General features: G+C 56.0%; 1 protein-coding gene across 7 annotated transcripts in view; it reads right to left on the bottom strand.

Moving 5' to 3' along the window:
- GDPD5 (glycerophosphodiester phosphodiesterase domain containing 5) overlaps positions 1-12,818 on the bottom strand; it is an 83,092-nt gene that overhangs the window by 22,273 nt on the left and 48,001 nt on the right. For all 7 annotated transcript variants that reach the window (XM_059188747.1, XM_059188734.1, XM_059188764.1 and 4 more), the window contains 3 exons: positions 4,958-5,061; positions 1,114-1,207; positions 428-487 (listed from right to left, as the gene is read on the bottom strand). In XM_059188747.1, the coding sequence (XP_059044730.1) occupies positions 428-487; positions 1,114-1,207; positions 4,958-5,061 (258 nt within the window). The remainder of the gene's footprint in view (positions 1-427; positions 488-1,113; positions 1,208-4,957; positions 5,062-12,818) is intronic.

The raw sequence follows: 12,818 nt of genomic DNA, 5'->3' as shown, positions 1-12,818 counted from the left end.
CTAGTTGGGGCAGTGGGATCACCCAGGGAGCAAGGGGAGTGGTGGGAAGGGCTCTGAGGGGGGAGTCCCATCACCAGGCCGAGTTTTACACTGGGGGCTCAGTGAAGAATGAGAGGGATGTGACCTGTGCTGGCCAGTCCACAGCTACTGGGCTAGGATTTTAAGTAGGAGACCCTGGGCAAGTTTCTTAACCTCGCTGTACCTCAGTTTTCCCAACTGCAAGATGGGATGATAACATTACCTATATCATAGGGCTACTGGGAGGGTGAAGTGAGTTAACAGAGTCCAGCCTGTGGGAACTCTAGTAGCCACTAGAACAAGTATCAAGTCCGAGGAGCAAGGATGGCGCGTCCAAGCTCTTCCTCTTCTGCGGCAGCCGTTAGCCAGGTCTCCCTTCCCCCGGCCCCCCAACAGAGGCAGCCCTTACCTTGTGCAGCCAATGGAGGTTCATCTGCTGCCCCACAGCGATGTGACATAGTGCCAGGACCTGAAGAGGGGGCCCCGAGGGGGACAGTCAGGGCCCATGTGTGACCCAAAGGTTTCTATGAGTTCCCAGACACCCTGCCGCCTGCTGCCACTCAGCCTGGCTCGGAACCATCTACCGACCCTCCCTGTAGGCTTGGGAGTGCCCAGCTTAGCCCAAGCCTGGCCACCTCCCAGATTATTCTAGGTCTCTAGGCTCTTCCTCCTCTACAATTTCTCCCTTGAGAGTTCACTGGGCCCTGCTGCCTTTGGGGTCCCCAGTGAATGTTTTGGAAGTTCAAGGCCCCAGGATTCTGAAGCAGACTTGAGCCTAGTCCCCTGAGAGCTTCTAGTTCAGCCTGGGGACTGACCTGAGTCTGAGGGAGTAGACAATTGGGAGCAGGAACCAAAGCAGAAGCTTCTGGAAGAGACAGTCTGCAGTGGGCCCTAGCAGCAAGATGGCTCTCACTGGGTCAGGAGGGAAACATTCCAGGATGGGGCAAAAGCCAGATGACCTCCCACCTTGAGACCGAGCCCCAGCGGTGCAGGAGACTACAAGGCCCTGGGAAAATCCAGCTCCCCCCTTAGACCAGGGTGGCTCACCCTCCCCCTGGGAGCAGGCCTGCCTGCCTTCTGGGCAGCTGCACGTACCAGGAGGCCCGCGATGTAGGTGAAGGCGGCAGCGGTGGTCACGAGGATGGGCACCGACCAGTCGCTCCAGTAGCCCATGCGGTTGTAGAGGTACCTGCCGGGAGGGGGAGGGGTCAGACTTGCACCAGGGAGCTAGGAGGTTCCCGGAGGTCCAGCGGGCCATCCACTCTCATGGCCAGGGTCAGCGACCAGGCTGGGACCGCTCCGTGACACCATCACAGTTTCTGTGCTCACCGGTCAGGCCAGTGAACACCCAGGCAGGCCCAGAGGCATAAAGAAGAAAACAACAATTCACCATCATTCTACTGCCCAGAAGGAACCATCACCAAGACTCTGTAGACTTCTCTTCCATGGGTTTCCCCTGATTTTATATATTTGTAAAACAGCAAAGCCAGGACCCTGTCATGCCTAGCACATATGCTCAGCTTGGGTTTTGGAGGGAGGTGCGAGGGTTCCAATCCCCCCTCTGCCTCTCACTGCAGGACTCTGCAGGGTTCCTTGGGGACAGGCTTCCCCAAGGTGAAGATGCCACTGACTGTGACACTGATCTCAATTTCAATGTGAGAATATTAAAATTTGGAGGTCCTAGGATTGCTCAGATACCATCATCCCTGACTTCTTGGAGCCTTTGTTTCTTCTTCTATAGGATGTAGAGAACAAAGTGCCCTTCACCAGGCTTCCTGAGCACGAAGTGAGGCAAGGCACGTGGTACGTACTCAATCAATTCTCTTCTCATTATTCACCCAAGAATTTACTGATGTCAGTAAAAACCCCGAGGAAGCGTGACTTTCGAACAGCCATGTGGTCTGCTGAATTAATGTGCCATATGTAGCCAACTTTCTACTAATGAAAACAGTTTCCAATGATTCAGTCTTATAAATGAACACACACACACAATTTTTTTTTTGCACTGTATTTTTTTTTTTAAAGATTTTTTTATTTTTATTTATTTGTCAGAGAGAGAGTGAGCGAGAGCGAGCATAGGCAGACAGAGTGGAAGGCAGAGTCAGAGGGAGAAGCAGGCTCCCTGCGGAGGGCAAGGAGCCCGATGTGGGACTCGATCCCAGGACGCTGGGATCATGACCTGAGCCGAAGGCAGCTGCTTAACCAACTGAGCCACCCAGGCGTCCCTTTTTTGCACTGTATTATTATGTTCTTACGATAGGCTCCTACAAATAGAATTATAGGGTCAAATGGAATTTCCTTTTTAAAGCTCCTGGTAGGTGCTGCTTAGTTGCTCTCCAGAAAGACTGAACCACCCGCATCCTCCCTGGAGCTGGGGACACTGAGGCTCAGAGAAGGCGCGATTCACTGAGGGTAATCAGAGAACGTGAGCCGGCACCAGTCAGTCTCTGGCTTGCTGCCATCTTGGGCCTGGGAGGGGACACCAGGAGGACACGCTGGGGGCACCTGCCTTCCCCGCCACCCCCCCCCCCCCATCTTCAGATTCCAGAGGAAAACCTACTGCTTACACCACTGAGTGTACTCTTCTCACCATACAGCTGGAGAAACCGAGGCCCAAAGACGGGCAGGACCTGCTCCTTGGGAAGGACTCCTGAAAGAGGTTTTGGCGGCACTTGTCTCTTACTTTTGGCAGGGAGCCCTCCTGGAGAGCAACAGCCCACAGGGTCGCTCCCCGGCTCTCGACATCCCACCCTGACCACCTGCTTCTTGTTCACATCCTCTCACTGTGTGAATGATCCCCAGATACCGTCAAGACCTGGAGGGCCAGGCCAGGGTCTCCTGGATCCCAGCACTGACTCTAAGAAACCACAGTGGCATGTGAGGGAGCTGTGGGTCTCCAGGCCTTCCCTAAGTCCCAGGCAGGCCTTCCCCCTACAGTCTCCCCCTACACCCATCCTTTGCTTGAACTGCTCTGTAACAGGGCACTTACTTCCTGGGCAGAGTGAGGAACTTCTGTGGACAGTGTGACGTAAGTCCCTGTCCCAGATCTGCCCACATCTTGCTGTGGGACTCTGGAAAGTTTACTTAACCTCTCTAAGCTTCAGTCCCCTCAGACAGTTCCCAAACTGTTTTGGCACGAACTGGCTTTGCAGCTGCGGGTGAGTGCTGCCCTCTCAGGGCCTCAGTTTCCCCATCCATACATGACGGGGGTGGACCCAATGATCTCCCAGGCAGCAACCCTCCAGTTCAGAACTGTCCAGGGTCTGCCGTGGAGGGCCAGCAGGCAACGTTTCCAGCCATGCACTACACGGCCTATGCTCTGGATACCTGGGAGGATGAATAATTGATTGATGGCATTTAATAAAGGCCAGAGGCCACCTCTGGGACCCAGGCTTATCTTGCCAGGCTGCAGGGGGACAGCAGCACATCCTTTATTGTACTCATTAATGATAGGGCCACAGCCTCATGCCGTGCAGAGGAGAGTCAATCCCCAGACTCCATTAATGGCTCATTAATAGGATCAGCCCAGAATCCTAGCACCACAGACCATCAGAAGCTCAGAGCCCTAGAAATCCCACATTCTAACCTCATGGCCGCCTTCCAGCTGGAGCTCCGGCCTCCCAGGAAGCGGCCCTGAGGGTGACATGGATCTCTGAGCCCTCCCATGGCCATGGTCTCGTTCCAGCCTCAGAAAGACCTGATGAGGGACACCCGGGTGGCTCAGTGGGTTAAAGCCTCTGCCTTCGGCTCAGGTCATGATCCCAGGGTCCTGGGATCGAGCCCCGCATCGGGCTCTCTGCTCAGCCGGGAGCCTGCTTCCTCCTCTCTCTCTCTCTCTCTCTGCCTGCCTCTCTGCCTACTTGAGATCTCTGTCTGTCAAATAAATAAATAAATAATCTTTAAAAAAAAAAAAAAAAGAAAGACCTGATGAGGGGGTAGTTAATCCATCTCACGGAAGAAGAAACTGAGCTTAAGAGGGCCTTGGCTGGGCACCTGGGTGGCTCAGTGGGTTAAGCCGCTGCCTTCGGCTCAGGTCATGATCTCAGGGTCCTGGGATCGAGTCCCGCATCGGGCTCTCTGCTCATCGGGGAGCCTGCTTCCCTCTCTCTCTCTGCCTGCCTCTCTGTCTACTTGTGATTTCTGTCAAATAAATAACTAAAATCTTTAAAAATAAATAAATAAAATAAAAATAAAAGAGGGCCTCGGCTGAGTGTGCTCATGGTCACAATGAACGGAGTTTGAGCTGAATATCCAGCAGGAAGGTAAAGACAGCAGGGGATGGCAAGCAAGGAGGCCTGGCTTCTAAGCCCCATCTCTGCTCCCAGTACCTGCGTGACCTGGGGCCTTGGTTTCCACACCTATCTATGGGGGAGTGCCCCGCTAGAACCCAGGGAAACTGCTCCCCTGCTTGTGCCTTCCACTGTCTGACAAAGGTAGGCCATGGAAGGGGTGAGGAAGAAGCAGGTGCCCTTATGTATCTAGGTACGAGCCTCAGAAGGCCCTGCCCTTGGACCTGAGGCTCATGCCCATAAAGGACACTGAGCTATCCTGGAACCATAGCATCTGCCTGCCCAGCCCAAGGTCCTGCACAGGGATTTCAGATGCCTGGGATCTGGGATCATTTCCCCTGCTGAGGCCCTGGTCTTTTTCTGGGCCTTGGTGTTCTTATCTACAATGAGGTCCAGAGGCCCCAGACCCCAGCTGAGCCCTGCCCTAGTCTTCCGTTCTTATTTCCCATGAAAGCACACAAGGGAGGAAGCCGTGTTCTCCCCAGCTGGTCTCCGCTCCTGTAGACCTTTGTGCCTTCCAGAGGACTCTGTCCCCAAAAGCCACACAGAGAGCTCTGAGGGCCAGCCTGGGAGACAGGTTCAAACCAGAGCCCCCCAGTTCCAGCCCAAGGCCCTGGCACTGTGTCCCTGTCCTCCCTGTCCCCACTCACCAGTTGAATTCATCGTAGTCGTTGTGGGCCTCCCACCAGAAGTACAGCCAGGTGAGTGTGAGGCCAAAGGTGAAGGTGAGAAGCAGGAACCAGAGGCGCTCCCACTGGAAGACAGAGCAAGGAGAGGGTCAAATGAGGTCAGGGGCTGACCACCTAGAATGTTCCTCCTGGCTCCCCCTTTATGGCTACACTTGCCAGGCAGAGATTACTAGCCTCTTTGTCCTCATGGGGACCCGAGGCTCAGAGCAGGAAGCAACCTGCCCAATACCACAGCGCCCAAAGCCATAAAATGGTAGGGAGCTAGGATCAGAGTCAGGGGTCTGCCCCAGGAATCTTCTCTGCCCCTTCGGTTGAGGCTTTTCCAGGGAGCATTTCTGCCCATTCTGCCCATTTCCAGGAGCAGTATGCGCATTCTGGTGATGGCCCCCAGGAGCAAAGGCCATGTCTGCCCTAAGCCTTTGCACTGGCGTGGTCCTCTGCAGTCTGTGAGGTCACATCCCTCACCTTTCCTTCCCACATACACCTGCAGTGCAAGTGTTCCTTCCCACCTCTGTTCCATGCTCCCCATTGACGCACGGAGGCCCAGAGAAGTAAAGTGACTTGTCCTAGTCACACAGCAAGCCAGCAGAGACATAAAGACCAGTGCCCCGGTCTCTGGACTTGAAGCACAGGGTTCTGCCCCCCGTACCAGGTGCCGGCCCCTCGGACCTGGGCCATGTAGCCCCCCGTCTCCTGCAGGGATGGGGGTGGGGCCCCGACACTGCTGCTTCCGGAGAGGTCTGTAGGCACTTCCAGCTGGGCCCTCAGGTATACGCCTGCTTTCGTCTGTCCCCTTATCTCAGAAGCACAACCAGCTGGGAACATCCTGCTCTCCGGGAAACTGCTGAGGTCATCAGAACAATCCAGTAGCGGGTGACAGGAAGTCAGTGCAGAAGAGAAAGAACCAAGACCACCCCCACCTTGAGGGGCTGCAGGGCTCTGGTAGCCGAGGCGTCTCTTGCCTGGCCACCACCCGGAACTCCTGTGGGCTCCTAGCGGCTCCTCTAGGCTTTTTTAACCCTTCTAGCCCAGAGGCATGGCTCTAGCCCTGGTATGACCTCTTGATGGCTCCTCATTGCTTAGCCAAACAGGGAGGCCCCTCTGGGGGGTGTTCCACCTACCTCCCTAGCTGCATCCCCTTCCTCTACCGGTTCTCTCACCCTGGTTTACTAGCCTGACATTCCCATTCACCTTTCAAGTCAGCGCACATGTCAGTTCCTCTGTGAAGTCTTCCTGGATTCCACCTCCACCACCACACTGCTCCCTCCCGCGGCATCAGAGCCCCTGTCTTTAAACTCATGCCCTGTGCCCCGCAATCTGCTTCTGGGACCAGATCTCCTGATCAACTGCAGGGTCTGCAAGGATACATGCCCTTATAATTTATGACTGCAGTAGGAACACGTACAAGAGGAGGGAAAGATCATTCACTGGCTAGGACACCTCCATCTTGTGCCACTAAGAGACACCACCATGGAGAGGCTGTGTGTACAGTGTCTGGAGCCAGACTTCTTGTCTCCCAAGCTGTATCAGCACAGGCATAACCTCTCCGTGCCTCAGTTTATTCGCGTGTGTGGCGAGGACAGTGAGAGTACATACACCATGGGTCGATAGAGGATTAAATGAGATAATAGGAGCCAAGTGCTCAGAACCAGGCCCACAAGCCGTCAGTGCTCCAGCAGCATCTTCAAGCACGCTCTACCTCCCAGGCATACAGGAAAGGCCCTGGAACCCAGAGGCGCTGTGACGCTCCACTCCCAGAACCCACTCCACGTCTCGCCCTGGGCAAGAGGGTCTGAGTTTGGGTGACAGTGAAAGCAGCTTCCTCCACTCACTGTCACATGCAGAGCTCAGGCTGCCTTGCTTTGCCCCACTTTACACATAAACAGAGCCGTGGAGGTCATAGCTCCCTGAAAGTGGGGAGGTGGTGGCTTCTCAGACGGGTGAGAACTTGTGTCTGTCCCGCCCAGACAGAGAGCAGCACGAGCCCTGGCTCCAGGCCCATGAGGCTCAGCTTTGCTTAGGAAAGGAGAAACCCCAGATGGGAGCAGGGCAAGCCGTGGGTCTTCCTGGAGCACCGGAACCCTGACAGCTACCCATGAACGGCTGGCATGCTTCCAGGGAACAGAGAAGGGCCAGGCTTCAGCCATGGGGGCTGAGGGCTATGGAGTGTCCCATCAGAGCCAGCACCCCAGCCTGGCAGGCCTAGCATCCCCTGGGCCTCGACTTCCTCAGAGTTCTTCTTGCTGCCTCCAGTCCTCATTTGCTCACAAATATGAATTCATTCGCCGCCGCCTACCCGCCCCCCCCCCCCCCCAATTTCCTGCAGAGTGCAGTTGGCTGGTCCCAGGCCAGCTTAAACATTGGTCTTCTAAGACTGAGCCACCTCTGGTCATGCCCCAGCTCAAGAGTCTCACGGACTTCAGCTGTCCTCTGTGCCCGACCTGGGCCTTAGAGGCCACGCACCGAATAGCCCCCAGTTCCTCACACAGGCTCTCACAGGCATCATTCATGCTTCTGCACAAGCCATATCCTCCATTTAGAAGGCAAGCCCTCTCTGGTTCACATGGCGACCTTCCTCCTCCCTGTAGCCTTCCCTGTCCCAGCAGGGAGAACCTCCTCTCCACAGAGTTTCCAGAACCGTGGCCCCCATGTCTGTTTGGGCAGAGACCCTGCAGCTCTGTAGTTGCCTCTGTGGGTCTTCTCTGCTCCACCGTAAGTGCCTTCGAGATCTGGGTGGTCTTCACATTTCCAGGGTGGGGTGGGAGCGTAAGAAAGATTTGATAAGGAAACGATAGCTGAGAAAGACCCTTTCTCCCACTCCGGCATGAGGACTCCCATCCAGGAGAGGTTTCACGGGGGGCTAACCACCCATCCCCCACAGAGGGGCCCGTGGGCTTCTGTGCAGCCCCAGCCACCAGCGGTGGGGGGGGACATCTGTCCACAGAGATCGTCCACCTCAGCAAGGGCAAGGCTGCTGTACCTGTGGTCCATAGACAAGGTTCTGAGGGGGCTCTGGGTGAGGGGTGAACCTCAGCCGATGATGGGTCCTATCCCAGGCAAGCAACCTGAATTCAGGGACCATGGCAGGTTAGAGAACCCACTCCAGGGGCTGGGAAGGGGGCCTAGGGTGAGGTTCGATGCAGGACCCGGGGGCAATTCCAACAGATGGCCAGGGAGACCACAGAGGTTGGGGGGCCCACAGCAGACAGGAGCCCTCTGCACTCAGGACCACTGTCCCACTTGGCCATATCCTGACAGCAGGGCAGGGAGGACGGAGCAAGACTGAGGAACTGCCCTGCCCTGGGCCTGGACAGGGTCCCGGATGAGAAAACTTGAGATGGCAGGTGGGTGAGACACCCAGGGTACGGAGGAGATGGGGGCCAGGCCTAAGCAACAAGGAGCTAGGAACCCCATTACCAGAACCAGGCATGAGCTGGGGGTGGGGGCCACCTAGAGATGAAAATCTTGGGAGCTGGGAGGTGGGGGCTCCAAGGCCACAAGGAGCCCATAGATGGGGATGGAGAGGCCCAATCCCAGTGGGGAGGTAGCAGGTCACTGTAAGAACAATCAGAGGAAAAATCTGGATGGTAGGGGCTGGAAGAAAGGGGAAGGGAAGGCCAGGAACTGGCGGAGGAAGAGGCGGGCAGCAGCTCCACCAACAAAGGGGCTCCAGACAGCAGCACAGATCCCTTGTTGGGGCTACGACAGGAGAGAGGCCTGGGCCTCCTCCCGGGAGGAGCGCGCTCCGGGGTCACGGCCAGCTGTGAGGGATGGTGGACCTGCTGGCCCTCCCTCACCTCTCCCAGTCTGCACAGGGCTTAGGGGTCTCTATCTGTGGGTTTTTATCCCCATCCAAGAGCAAATGAAGACCCCAAGCCTTGGAGAAGGGCCAGTACATACAGCTGAGCGAGCAGTGGACCCCATCACTAAGAAGGGGCACTCATGATGCTTACCATCAGTATGTATTTTTATCATGGCCCTTTCCCAGCAGACCCTGGACATGGCCCTGCAGGAGGGCAGCCGTTTGCTAATTTCACCAAGGCTCAAATACGCATGAGTAGAGGGGAGTCAGAGGTTGAGCGACATACCCAAGGTCACCTAGTAGGGGAAGCTGGAGGTGGGATTGAACCCAGGCATCCTGATGGAGGCAGTCCTCTGCGGGTCCCCTTTGAGAGCCAGCCCTGCACAGCTCTCCCCCCAAACCCACCCTTGCCAGCTGGGACTGTTGCCTGGTATAGTTGCCCAGTGTGGGTCACTGCGATTCCTCGCTCCTCTCTCCCTGGGCTCCACACTGGGCCAAAATTCCTTCTCCTTCAGGGAGCGCCCCCATCCCTCCAGCCCTTGAAGACCTTTTCCTGAGCAATTCTGCACAGGCTCTCGGTACCCACCAACTTGGCCTTCAATCCTATTCTGAAATCTGGAGATGAAAAGAGCCTGGGCTCGGGAGGCAGATGGACCAGTCTCTGCCTCTTGGGCAAGTGAACCCCTCTGGGCCTCAGTTTCTTCATCTGCAAAATGGGAAAATAACCCCCTACCTTGCAGGACTGATATTGAGTATATGTCAGTGGCACAGGGGAGGTACATAAAAGGGCACCATTCCTGGGCTGTGGACTCCTTTAGGGCAGGGATGGCTGAACTAGGTCTGTGTGACCTGGGCCCACAGAGCACAGGTGGCATTCGGACCTTGTGTAAAGAACAGAAGAGGGTGCCAGCATGACTGACCCAGAGAGGCTTTGGGCCAGTAGCGGACAAGGTCATCACCAACCCAGACGTAGCCTCAGGCTGAGGCCGCGGGCCTCCAGGAACCAAGGGAAGGAGGTCCTGTGATACGCAGCCGCCTTCCTTCAGAACCTTCTAGCCGCCGGAGCAGAACAAAGGTCAGGTAGTCCCTGAACTGACCGGGCACAAGGGGAAGAGGAGAGCAGCTGGGAAGGGGCCAGGCCCTGGCTGTGAGCTCACTAGGCTGCTCTATCCCTGAGCCAGCAGCAATGGGAGAGAGAACCACAGAGGCCCCAGCCCCAGAGGCCAGGGCATCCAGCCCCATGCCCCCTGCCTCATCTCCTCCCATGCTTGTCCCCCGCTCCCCTCCAAGAAGGCCAGTCCCTCTATCTCGCACCAAGCCACAGTGTGCCAATTTCCCAGAGGCCCCTTCTCCTCCTCGCTGTCTCCTGCTGATGGTCACGTCTTCTCCTCACCCCTCTCCGTGTCTGTCCCGCCCACCCCAGAGCCTTCTGCCTTCAGAGAAAAACGTGCCATGCTGAAAGAGCTTGTAAGCAGCAGGGTCTCACGTAGCCACAAAGCCTGGGCTGCAGCCACATCCCCTGCACAGGAAGTGTGGGCCCAGGCCCTGCAGCTTGCTGCTCACCTCAGGCCCCTGCTGGCCCCACGCTGCAGCCCCAAGCCAGGATGCACCCCCTCAACCACCCCCAACTCCCCACCACCCAGGGTCCAGAAGCCAGCCTTGGCTTGCCCACAGACTTCAGTGTCACAGGACGGCAGAGCCAGCACTGGGTGCTGGCCTCTTGTTTCCCAGCTGTCACCACCCACCCCCCTTTCCCTGGGCAGAGACTGCCTCTGAGCCTCCAGGAGAGGTGCCCGCCCTGTGTCTCTTCCTGCAGCTCCAAGGGTGGGTGCTCTCCCTCTGAACTGAACGTCCTTCCTTCAGAGACAGCAGCCGGATAGGGACACGCTGCCGCTGGGAGCCCAGCAACACTGGTTTCGGACCCCAGACTGGCCACCAGGAGAAGACATGTGTTTATTCTCTTGAGCACCAGCTGCCTGCACCGTAAAATGAGGACAGCAGGTTGGCAAGGTAGCACAGACCCGCAAGGACCTGCATGTCCCTGTGTCCCTCCCTGAGGTGCCACTGACCTCTGCCCCCTCCACGGCCTCCCTGAAGCTGGCTCTCCGATACCACACAGAACAAGTCCAGCCAAGGGGCAAGAAATATTGGGGTCAGATGACCAGGGGGTGGGGGGAATGCAAGCAAGAGCCACTGGACTGTACTTCTCAGCCCTCCTCCCCACAAGCCTCGGGGCTGTGTGCCACCAGCTTAGGATCAAGCCTCAGCTTCCTCCTCTGTTCATGGGGATGACATCACCTCCACGTCATGGGAGGGCTGCCAGGCCCGCATGTGATTACAGATGTAAGCTGTAAGTTGCCAAATCCATGGTTGTTCCTTTAATTATCATTTCACATCTGACAGCCCTTTAATTACGTGAAGACAGTGATCAAGACTACCACCCCCCCGCTACCCCCCCTGCCCTACACCAGATTTTTTCCAGCTGCTGAGGATAGCCAGTAGCTCACCTGCCCCCAGCCTAGGATGGGTGCCAGGGTCGGCGGGGTGCACGGATGCCCCGTGCCCACTCCCAGCCCCACAGTGCCAGCTGTGGGAGGACAGAGCCCTGCGTGAGCTCTTCACAGGGTGGGGGCAGGGTGCTCCTGAGACACCCCCGCCTGCTCCATCTCCTTTCATCCTCTCTTCTCTCAGCTCTGCAAAGCAGGCGCTAGAGCTGGAGGAAAGCAGGGCTTGGAGAGGGGAGGTGACTTGCCCAAGGCCACAAAGGGCAACCCTAAGAGTGAAGCCAGAATTCACACCCAGGTCTGAGTGCCTTCAGCATCTCCAACTATCCCAGAGCAATGGTAAGTAGGACAGGTAATTATCCTGTCTGACCAAGGAGGAAGTTGGCTCAGAGGGGTAAGGCCTGGCCCAAGTTCACCAAGTGAGTCATAGGCCAGGAACCCTGGAATTTCAGTTAGAAAAGTGTTCAGAGACCATTTCGCCTCATCCTCTACAGACCCCATTCTGAAATGGAGAAACTGAGACCTGAAGAAGGGGAATAGCCTGGAAGCAAGGACACAAGATCAAGACATGGTAAATCAGTACGGAAAGGATGGCGCATTTAACAGATGGTGTTGGGACCTCTGGACATCCATTTGTTAAAAATTTAGACCCCTACCTCACACTCCATACTAAACCAAATCCCAGCATCTGTGTCCTTGCCACCACTCTCTTCTAGTCACCCTAGACACACGTGCTGAGCCCTGCCTGCGCAGTGGGAGGTGAATGAGGTCTGGAATCCCATTGGAGCAACCCCCACAGATGACCGAGCAGACAGCAGGCAGCTCCAGTCCTAGGAACTGGTGTGGAGAATAGGACTGCTCAGGAGACAGCCAATTACAGGAGGGGGTACAGTCTGGAGGGCTTCCTGGAGGAGGAGATGCCTGCAATAAATTTGGACGGAAAGGGCTTGCTGAGATGACAGGTCAGGGGGCCTGGATTGGGGCAGAGGGAGGGAGTAGAAGTATGATGGCGCAGAGCTCAGCAGCTTTTATTTGGGGGAACTGGCTTCCTTTCCTATGGGCATATAAAAGCTTTCTCTATGTCAGAGTATTTGCTTGCATCTATACTGTATATTTTCTCTTATTTGATCATTTTACTTTATTATTTAAAAAAAAAAAGATTTTATTTATTTATTTGACACAGAGAGACAGCGAGAGAGGGAACACAAGCAGGGAGAGTGGGAGAAGGAGAAGCAAGCTTCTCACTGAGCAGGGAGCCCAATGCAGGGCTTGATCCCAGGACCCTGGGATCATGACCTGAATCAAAGGCACACACTTAACGACTGAGTCATCCAGGCGCCCTGACTTTATTATGACTTTTGCATAAAAATTTAAATTTTGGGGGTGCCTGGGTGGCTCAGTCAGTTAAGTGTCTAACTTCAGCTCAGATCATGATCTCAGGGTCCGGGGATTGATCCCTGCATGGGGCTCCATGCTCAGTGGAGTCTGCTTGTCCCTCTGCCCCTCCTCCCCCACT

This window comes from Mustela lutreola, chromosome 1, assembly GCF_030435805.1.
Source record: "Mustela lutreola isolate mMusLut2 chromosome 1, mMusLut2.pri, whole genome shotgun sequence".
Lineage (NCBI taxonomy): Eukaryota > Metazoa > Chordata > Mammalia > Carnivora > Mustelidae > Mustela > Mustela lutreola.
The sequence above is the reverse complement of the archived record's forward strand: the minus strand, read 5'-3'. Positions and strand labels throughout refer to the sequence as shown.